At 36.2% G+C, this 11,300-nt stretch overlaps 1 protein-coding gene across 1 annotated transcript; it reads left to right on the forward strand.

Moving 5' to 3' along the window:
• The first annotated feature begins 7,533 nt into the window (after positions 1-7,533).
• LOC126080749 (olfactory receptor 5M3-like) lies at positions 7,534-8,466 on the forward strand. The gene has a single exon (XM_049891926.1). It carries the CDS (start codon positions 7,534-7,536, stop codon positions 8,464-8,466), a length of 933 nt encoding a protein of 310 aa, XP_049747883.1.
• Positions 8,467-11,300: the final 2,834 nt, after the last annotated feature.

An 11,300-nucleotide genomic window follows, 5' to 3' on the forward strand; every position in this document is an offset into this window, starting at 1 on the left:
TGCTTTGTTAGTTTCCCAATAATAATTTTTTTATAGAGTGAATATTTTCCTAATGTCTCTATCATCATAAGAAAAGAACAAATTGGAAATAATTTAGGGCTATGTAGCTGCATCAATTGTTTTCAAATTTTTCTGACCTGTAAGAAGTAATCAAAACAAACAAACCCAAACCCGTTGTCATCGAGCCAATTCCTTCTCATAGTGACCCTATAGGATTGAGTAGAACTGCTCCATGGGGTTTCAGACGAGAGGCTTGTGGATTCCAGCTGACCTTCTGGTTAACAGCCTTAGTACCTAAGCACTGTGCCATAAAGTAAGTGTTTAAACAGGCCTTTCCTAGTGACCTCTAAACGTATGCCACTTTGTCTTTTTGTATAGTGCTAAAGAAAACAACAGAAACATCGACAACAGAAACAGCAACAAAAATCAACCCTCACCTAGGAATTAGTTTGAAGCAATACTGACATAATTGTTATCACATGGGACACCAATATATTTTTTTTAATAATTTTTTTTTTGGCATAGACTCTGTGATACAGAAAAAACAATGTAATATAAGAAGAAAGCAAAATATTGAGGTTTTCTATGTCTTATTTAAAAAATTCTAATTCTGCTGAGAGTTATTTTACCCTTGAGATTAATTTTCCATTTTAAATGATGCAATATGTAGTGTTTTCATTACTTCTTCACGATTCTGACTATATTCGCCAGTGAGAAAATCCCACGGTGGGAAATTCAGCCCTTATAAATTCTCCCGAATTACCCGTTCGTGATGACAGATGAGATGTTGCCCAGAACAGTTTTTCTTCTTGCACAGGTAGGTTCATGCATGGGTAGAGCCTATGTGTTCTCATAGAATCAGCCTAAAGCGTCAGCCACCTGGCCTGGCCTTGTTATTCTTAGTAGGCAGAGAATATTCTGTGGAGGGTTATTAGGAGGTAGGACTTAAGAGATTTCACTTTGGCAATGGGAGTCAGCTGTGGATGTGATTTTGTTTGCTGCCCCTGTCTAAGGACTTCAAGTCATCCATTGAAACAGGTGCACACCGTCTTATGTAAACAAACAACCAGACTCCATCCCCCAAGTATCAAGTGGTGACAGAATAATCGTGTTTTTATTTTCTTTAATACAGCTGTCATTCTCAGTCTTTCTTCCTTTCTCTCTTTACCTCTCTTTCTCTCTGTCTTATACACATGTAGAGTCATTGAGTTAAACTTTTATATAGAACCAGCATCTTTAAAATGCCAACAATATGTTTTCAAATGCAGCTATTGACAAAGAAGCCCACCTCTCTTCAGTATACTGATGCATGATCCTATATTGCTTAGAAACCACTAAGCTATTTCTTCATTCTTTGTTCTATATCCTAAATGGCTGGAGTTTAGCACGGAGGCAGCCTGAAAGAATGAGACAGGCCTACATATAATTTTATAGAATTCTCTACCCTGTCACTCAAAGCACTTTGAAGACCTCTGTAAGGCCCATGCAACTCACAGAAATGGGGTAATCTTTCTAGTATAAACAATACCTTTGGTTTCCCTAGAACTAAACTTTCAGTGATAAAATGAGGGAAATTCTGGGCAAACCCAGGTGGTGGTTGTTTACCCTGTATGTATCTTACCATACACTGAGCTAGATTTCATTAGGGGGTCAAGAATGAGGATTTCATTCTGCTCCCATGTTCGAATTGTCATTGAACAACTACTAAAATTTGAGGCCTTCTTGGAGATGGAGACTCAGGTCATATACCTTGACTTACTGATACACTCAGCACTTAAGTGCTTGAAGCCTAACACCATTTATCTTTTTCTTATATTTTCTCATCTACAAGTGTCTAAAGTGAAAAAAGAAGCAGTTAAACATGTTCTCTTTATACATATAAGATTTATTAATGGTCAAATAAATCAATAAAGTTGAAAAATGAAAGTGTTAGCAGCGCTTGGATAAAGTAGAATTGTAGAACAGTTTTCTTTCCTGGATGCCAAGAAAATGGGTAATTATTTGGAAGCAGACAAAGAAAATAGCACATTTGTAAAGAGGAAATGTTCATAGAGTTTATGACATCCTCTGTTTCCGTCTTTTACAAACTGAGCTAGATTTAGTAACACCTTTGTTCCTGCCACTTTGGCAGAGACAATCTATAATGTCCCTCCTTTGACTTCATTTTTACTTTTACTTTCTCTGCCAACATTCTAGGAAAGGATGAGAAACATCTTCTTTCACCAATCACAATTTTATTTCTGTCAAGTAAATTCCAATCAGAAAACAAGTATTGGAAGTCACATACATAACAGGAAAACGAAGATAGATGCAAACTCCAGGGAATGAGGAGAGAAGGACCAAACTCAGATGATAACTGGTAGGGAAAGGATATATCTTTATAGGTAAGATAGAGTTATATGTATAGTTATACAGTTATATGTATCTTTAGAGGTAAGATACAGTTATTTGGGAACAGATAATGATGGATGAGAGGACAACAAATGGTTTTCCTGAAAAGCAATAAACAAACACATAGCAGAATAAAATAAAAAAGTCTTAACCCCCAATTTGCTAAAAATAGCCTTTACCTCTAGTCGTTAAGTAGCTCATAACTACCCTATAGGACACATTACAGCTGCCCCGTGGGTTTTCCAAAACTGTAATCTTTGTGGAAGCAGACTGCCACATATTCCTCTTGCAAAATAGCTGGTGGGTTCAACTCTCGGCCTGCACCATAAGGTAGCTCTGAGCTGAAACTGACTCAATGGCACACAACATTAAGCAGCTGGTGCGAGTACACGTTTACACATATAATCTAAAACCAATGAATAACTTAGAACTGAGCAACAAAATTTGGAAGGAACAAATAAACCTGTCAATAGAGAGGGTAACAAGTATGTTGGTTGGTTCCAACTCATAGCGACCATACGTGCAACAGAAGGAAACATTGCTCTGTCCTGTGCCATCCTCACAATTGTTGTTACGCTTGAGCCCATTGTTGCAGCCACTGTGTCAACCCATCTCATTGAGGGCCTTCCTCTTTTTCGCTGACCCTCTACTTTATTAAGCATGACGTTCTCCTCCAGGGTCTGATACCTCCTAATAACATGTCCAAAATACGTAAGACAAAGTCTCCCCATTCTGGCTTCTAAGGAGCATTTAGACTGTACTTCTTCCAACAGATTTGTTCATTCTTTTGGCAGTCCATGGTATATCCAATATTCTTCACCAACACCGTAATTCAAAGTCAACAATTCTTCTCTGATTTTCTTTACAGCTTTTGCATGCATATGAGGCGACTGAAAATACCATAGCCTGTGTTAGGCATACCTGAGTCCTCAAAGTGATATCTTTGCTTTTTAACACTTCAAAGAGGTCTTTTGAAGCGGATTTGCCCAATGCAATTCGTCATTGGATTTCTTGACTGCTGCTTCCATGGGTGTTGATTGTGGAGCCAAGTAAAATGAAATCCTTGACAACTTCAATCTTTTCTCCGTTTATCACGATGTTGCTTGTTGATCCAACTGTGAGAATTTTGTTTCCTTTTGCTGAGGTGTAATCCATACTGAAGTCTGTAGTCTTTGACCTTCATCCGTATGTGCTTCAAGTATAGGCAGGTGGAATTAGTGAGAATGTTCTTACTAATGTGTCAAGATATGAGTAATGATGAAAAGAATAGCAATAATAGCTAAGACTCTTAATGTTTCCTGTATGCTAGGCACTGTTCTGCTATCTTTACTTGGATCTTTTTATTTAACTCTCTCAAGAGCCACATTTTTTTCAAAAAGAGGAAACCATTTTCAAGAGATGAGTTACACATATCATTCTAAAGCAAACCATCACACTAAATGGTATTGTAGATGAGATATGAACCTTAGAAGAAAGATTTTCTCTATACATCTTTATAACAAGACATGGAGGTAAATACATGATCGTCTTTTTATAGATCCAGTGTAAATTGGTGTTGCCTCTAAAAAGTTTCTAAGATCTAGTATCTAAAAATAACTGATTTTAGATAATTTTCTGCATTTTTTTCATCCTTTTGTTATACAAAAATGCATTAGAATAGCTTTTGAAAAATTGCAATTTAACATCCCAGTCATATTAGGTACACCTCAAGGAAGTGGGTACAAACACAGTGCTTACCTTCCAGGTGATAATGAAATAATTTAACGAGCCATTTTTATACAAATTCTATGCGTGTATGTATATAAATACGTGTGCCTGCATTTGCGTGTGTGTGTGTGTGTTCAATAGTAAATCCAAGTGCTACATATTATAGTAATTTGAGTACTACTTCTTATAACTACTTGTCTCCTAAATAAATGAGACTGTAAAACAATCTGGTCAAAACACAGGACCAGAGAAAACTAATGACTAAAAGTTGTACTCCTGTTTAAAATACAGGTGGTCCCTGCCTTACTATATATTCGAGTTATGAGGAACTGCACTTACAACCATCTTTTTTTTGGTATATCTTATTGTTCGTAATACGTACTACATACAGTGTTAGATATATATCTGTAAGTTTATGTGTAATATTTCCAACCTCTTAAGACAAATAAGGGTAGAATTTATTAAGATACTGATGATAAAAGGCAATAATAATGAAAACTTAAAAAAAAATGAGATATTAGACTTAGGGTAGAATTGATTTAAAGAGAACCCCATCCTAAGTCAGGGACTCTCTTGTTCTGTGCAACTACATTTCCATTTATGCGAAAGAATATCTTTCAATTTGCAGGAAATACTGAGATTCATAGTGGGGTTATTTATTTATTTTTTTCCTCATCCTAGGTATTATTATGTTTGTGCATATCTAAGGAACACACAATCATAATCTGCATTATTTACATGTAACACTCTCATCTATGACAAGCTGAGAAGTTTTGACACAGGTACTTGGCTTTCTTAGCCAGTAAGGGGCACCCTAAGCAGATGTTAGAGGAATGGAGGTTTCTTTACATAAACTCAAAGACACAGTTTCTCTTATGGCTTTTCTTTGGTCAGCTGAAGATCAGTTAAAAGCTACTAAGAAAAAACTGATAAATGTTAACAGGTTTTTCTCAGGGCACAAAGGAAGGTGATAAAGTATGCTTTTGATTCTTTTAATAGATTCATATGCAGCAGTTAACATCTGGGAAAGTCAACTGAATCAACCAATCTTTTAGTTTATACAAATAAAGAAAGAGAAACCCAAATGAAGGAACATAGTAACAGAGTCAGGTTAAAACACAAAACTTGAGATTTTCACCTGTGAGTCCTTTCTCTAATATTTCATGTGTATATTCTGTCCTATAGGGTCGCTATGAGTCAGGATTGACTCGACGGCACTGGGTTATCTTAATTAATCTTCATAACAAGCCGTAAAATAGACATTCTTATTATCTGAATTTATGGGTAAGGAAACTGAGGCACAAGGACATTAAATAACTAGTCTAAATTTACAGATCTAGTATTAAAGTTGGGAATTGAACAGATTTACTATGTAAGACTTTTCTCATTTTATTCTTAATGAAACATTTCACAGTTCATTAATATGTAATTTTGAGGCAACAAACAAGATACCCATGTAGTTCATCTTTATTTCTTCTCAGCTCCTCAATATCACCAGAGACCAGCTGGTAAGTGAAGATGATGACATTCTTCTCACTTGTACTTTGGTAGCAAACACCAAATAGTTTTATGAAGAACCCTCAGTTGTGTAGTCCCTTGGCCCATGAATAAGTACAAACAAGAAGAAAATTCCACCTGATAAAATAGCTCTAAATATTTGAATCACAATATTGGAATGTGCTAGGAGATTTCCAGAATCCAAATAGCTAGCCAATTTAATTTGATACAATAAGAAAACAACGCCTCCTCCCCAGTCCCCAAATTTATTTAGCTTTCAAATACATTTTAGATATTATGAATTTCAGCTTAAATGTTCTCAGAGAAATAATTTAGATCTTTGCTCATATTTTATTACTACTATTTTATTCAAAGTTATAAGGAAATTTAAGAACAATTGACTAACAGATACCAGGGAAATGGGAAGTAAAAGAAACTATGAAAGATGTTATGTTCAAGGGCACAATAGGCTGAAATAATCATTAGGTGTTCAACAAATGGAGAAGACATCAATTTCTGACTGCCACAAACTGTAATTATTATTTTTTTAATGATTAACCTGAATCATAACAGTCCCGGGCTAATGAATGTGAATAAACATAATTTCTAAAAGGAGAAAGAAATGGAAGAGTGAATCTGCCATAGAATTCATTAATGGTTCAAGGACAAATGGAGAAGAAGATCTTAGAAAGGAGGTGCTGCTTGAGTTTGTCCCTGCAATTTCACTAGTTACAGCAGCCTGAGGCAAACAGCCAATTCTTGAGACGGGGTGAAGTGGGCAGCAAGAGCTATATTATATATGCGGGTATCTGGAGACGGAGGGGAAAGAGCTCCTCCTAAAACCGTCTGTCTCAAGGAACTGCAGGCCAGCTAGGGTTTTAAAGGGAAAAGGGGCTATAGGTTTTAGGAATTTGTGGAATGTGCATTCTCTTTCTGTTTGGTCCTATTTGAAACTTGTTGATTTTTTCTTGCATTATCACATCAGCCAAGGGGTTGGCTGGCGCCATCTGTCATCCTGTTTGGTAGGCTTAGATTAATATCACTTGTTTTCCAAGGTCCTAGGGGAAGCAAGGGGAAGCATTAGTTAACATTTAACTTTTAGGGGAGTTAACAGCAAAATCATACTTGGAAACAGAGACAGGCTAGCGAAAGGAAAAATGGCGAGGGTTCTGTTCAAGATATGGTTGAGCACCCTGTTTCAAGTTCATTACTATTAGGCTTGTTTATAATGTGGACAATACCTGAAAAGGATTAAACTATTTTTTAGATTGACTCGATTATTATTTTTTTAAATTGTTAAATTAGTGTGATGCTTTAAGAGATTTTCTTTCCTTTTTTTAAATTCTGTTAGTATTAGATTTATGTCAAGCCATCTACACAGTTTTATTATATTCTCTTTATAATAAACATTGGAAATTGAAAGGTGACTAAATGGAAATGACATTTTACTTTCTGATTATGGAATAGCATTTCTTTCCTTGTGCTTTACATTTCAAATATAGTATAGGCCTTCTAAATCCTATAAATCTAATGAAGAAATAAAATGTATACACCTTTTCAGAATTGGGGGCCACTGAAAAGAGGCCTTTCCCCTTCCAGGAAATAGCAAGAGTAAAAGTTCTTTGTCAGAAATATTTGTTTGCAGACTTATAAAATCTTAGTAGAAGTTCTGTCAATACATTTCTGTACCAGAGAATATTTTAACACATGTGTAGAAAATATCGTGGATACATACATGCATTGGAAAAGAAATACTGGTAAGAAAAGATATCTGAGAAAGAGAGGAGAGAACAAAAGAAGAACAGCAGAGGCTTTAAAAGGAATGGGTTAGGAAAGGATACTATAAAGGAAGAATGGCTATATTTGGTATGTGTATTTACTGATCTCTATTTATTTTATTAGATAAAATGCATCTCCATCTGGACCAGATTTAAGAAAATGCTCAATTTTACTGATGTGACAGAATTTATTCTTTTGGGATTAACTAGTCATCCTGAATTGCAACTCCTTTTCTTTGTGATTTTCTTAATGGTCTACATTATCACCCTGGTTGGGAACATCGCCATGGTCATATTAATCAGGATCAGTCCCCAGCTCAGCAGCCCCATGTACTTTTTCCTCAGTCACTTGTCTTTTGCTGATGTGTGGTTCTCCTCTAACATCACCCCTAAAATGTTGGAAAACTTGATATCCCAGACCAAAACCATTTCCTACCCCGGTTGTATAGTGCAATGTTTCTTCTTCATTGCCTTTGTCCACGTAGAAGTCTTCATCCTTGCTGTGATGGCCTTTGATAGATACATGGCGATTGGCAACCCTCTATTATATGGCAGCAGAATGTCAAGGACTGTCTGTATCCGACTGATCTCGTTTCCTTATATATATGGCTTCTTTATCAGTCTGATCTCAACACTCTGGACCCATGGTTTATACTTCTGTGGGAACATTGAGATCAACCACTTCTACTGTGCAGACCCAGCTCTCATCAAAATGGCCTGTGCTGGGACCTTCATTAAAGAATACACCATGCGCACTTTAGCCGGTCTCAACTTCTCTTATTCCTTATTGATTATTATTGTCTCCTATGTATTTATCCTGATTGCCATCTTAAAAATGCATTCAGCAGAAGGAAGAAAGAAAGCCTTCTCCACATGTGGGTCCCACCTGACAGCTGTAACCATATTTTATGGAACTCTCTTCTTCATGTATCTTAGAAGCCCAACCGAGGAGTCTGTGGAGCAGGGAAAAATGGTGGCTGTGTTTTATACCACAGTGATTCCTATGTTGAACCCCATGATCTACAGTCTCAGGAACAAGGATGTGAAGGCGGCTATGAGCAAAGCAATCAGTAGAACATTTTTAAGTAAATAAAACAGAAATTTACAATGTATGATGACATCCATAGTCCAATAGAAGGGATGGAAGTTAACCATTTCTTTCAGATAATTTACTTACCAAGATCAAATTAGTTATTTTGGAAAAGAGAATTTTTTTTCACAACTCTTCGGTGTTTCACAAATCAACCTTTTAAATTCTGTTTTAAAGGGACTGTACTGTCTCTTCTTACACCTAGAGTAGGTTATGGATTATATGTTATTTCAACATGCTTAAATGGAATATGATTTTACAATAAGTCATTCTTATGACTGAAGACAATATCCCTGACTATGGGATATATTAGGTACATTCTGTTTTAAATGCTATTTAAACTATATTCATTAATGCAACTGTCCTCTACATGAGCTCGCATTTTCAAATATACGCTGATTAATTAAATATACTTCATTTTTGTATGGGCTTGTTAATATCTTATGGTGTCCAATTAATATCCTATTTATATTTCAGCTTTTAGAGTGATTCTGAGAAGGCAAACACCTCATCAGTGTTCTGGAATTTAGAATGTATTTTCTTAAGTAGGTTTCCACAGGTCACTTTCAGAGTATTTTGAGGAGATATAAGATGTATTCATTCTTTCTGTTACTCTTTGTTCTTTTTTGTTTACTCTTTCTGGGTTTGTTGATAGTTGAAACTAGCTGATCCCTTAGTGGTTCTAGCAGGTTCATTTGTTCCTTGTCATGCATTTCATATATGATTTAAAAATCAAAAATCATTTCTATATGACTGATGCCGCATCCTTTGGTTCTTTACAATATTGTCTAAAAGCTTTGGTCTGAAAGACAGAAACTATTTAAAGGCATAATGAGCTGAAGTTGATAGTGAATGTACAAAAGTATAACCTTCCTAGTCAGGATACAAGTCCTATTCACTTTCTTTATCAACAATTTTATAAGGGCATCTAATTGACTGGATTTTAATTGACTAAATTTTGATTTAACTTCGTCATATTTTAATAAGACTGAATTTTTCACTAAGAAAGGAAAACTATGTATGTATGCTTATGAATTGCATGTGTATATATTTATGCATACATATGTATGTGTGCGTGTGTGTATCTGTGTGCTGTCCTTCAGAGTAGTTAACTTGATCATATTTTTGCAGGAGCTCCTATTTAAGAATTTCCCTTTAGGACCAAATGAGTTGTCATATGAAATAACCAACATGTTTATACCGGGAGGGCACACCATTTTAGCGTACTACCTTATTCATCTTCCACTCTACTAAAGTTTATAACTCCCAATTGCCTACTTCACCAACAACAGTTCACTTCCTTTTTCTGTTTAGATTTTGTGAATTGTGCCAGTAGCCTGATAAGTCTGAAAGAGCAACTAGACAGTCAGTGGCCTAGAAACCAAACCCATAGCCATACAGTCTATTCCTACTCATAGCGACTGTGTAGGACAGAGTAGAATTGCCCCAGAAGGTTTCCAAGGCTGTAAATCATTACCTTTCTCTCACTGAGTGGCTAGTGGGTTCGAACTGCTGATCTTTCAGTTAGAGGCCTACACTTTAACCACTGTACCACTAGGGCTCCTTCAGTGGCCTAGAACCCACTGCCTTCAAATAAATTACCACTCATAGTGACCCCATAGGCTTTCAAGAATCTTCACAGGAGCAGACAGTCACATCTTTCTCCCATGGAACTGTTGGTGGCTTCAAAATGCTGACTTTTAGGTAACAGTCAATCATTTTAACTGCTGCGCCAAGTGCAAAAACTTAAGGGCAGAGGTAGCGAAGGTTAAGACTGAATCTGAATGATTGCGGGGTAGGGGTGGTATGCAAAAGAGATTAAAAAATTATAACACAAGTTCTATGTGTGTGTATTTCCCATTAGGTCTTTGAAGGTTCAATTAAATGGCTTCCAAAAACACATGTCCATCAAAAACTTCTTGCAGAATATTTTCTTTTTCACAAGCTTACTTCCCTCCACATCAATGTTCGTGCCTCAGAAATAGTTCTGAACAGCAGAGTTAGAATGTCACTCTGCAGTGACTCAAGAGGAACATCTAGTGGAAAAGATTAAAAACCTGTACGTGTCTTGCAATTGATATATCAGGATATGGATATATAAAGACAATATTTGTTGCTCTAAGGAGGATGGAGAACAACATGATGCTTGGTAAAGCAGGAGGTCAACAAAAAAGGAGAAGACTCTCAAGGAGAGGGATTGACACAGTGGCTGCAATGATGGGCTCAAGAATAGCAACAATTGTGAGGATAGCATCGGTCTTGATAATGTTTCATTCTGTTGTATGTAGGGTTGCCATGAGTCAGAACCAACTCAATGGCACCTAACAACATCAACAAATGAGGATGACAGGAATCAGATATAAAGATTTCTTAACATGGAATGATATAACTGAACTTGGTGAGTTCACCAACTTAAGTCCATTTGACTCTGCATGACCATGTTGTATACAAATATGACAGTTATCAAAGATGATAGTAAAATATTTCTCAACAACCCTTAATTGCATCCCTCTGCCCAAACAACGAGTGTTTTCAATTTATCTCTTTCTTTGTGGTTGTTGTTAGTTGCTGTTGAGTTGCCTTCAACTCATGGAGATCCCATGTACAACAGAATGAATAGAGAATAAATCCATTATTTTCATAGTATTTATTATTGGCTCTGTTTTTCTAGCTGAATTGTAGATGATACATCTTTTTAAAACAACTTATTGCAGAGGCATAGTGATTTCATAAAGTGAGAGTAACAAAACACTGTCCGTTCTAGGACTGTTACTTGCACAGGGTGGACAAAAAAAACAATACAAACCATTTTTGATACATGAAAGGCCATGTCGCAG

This window comes from Elephas maximus, chromosome 7 (assembly GCF_024166365.1).
Source record: "Elephas maximus indicus isolate mEleMax1 chromosome 7, mEleMax1 primary haplotype, whole genome shotgun sequence".
NCBI classification, from domain to species: Eukaryota; Metazoa; Chordata; class Mammalia; order Proboscidea; family Elephantidae; genus Elephas; species Elephas maximus.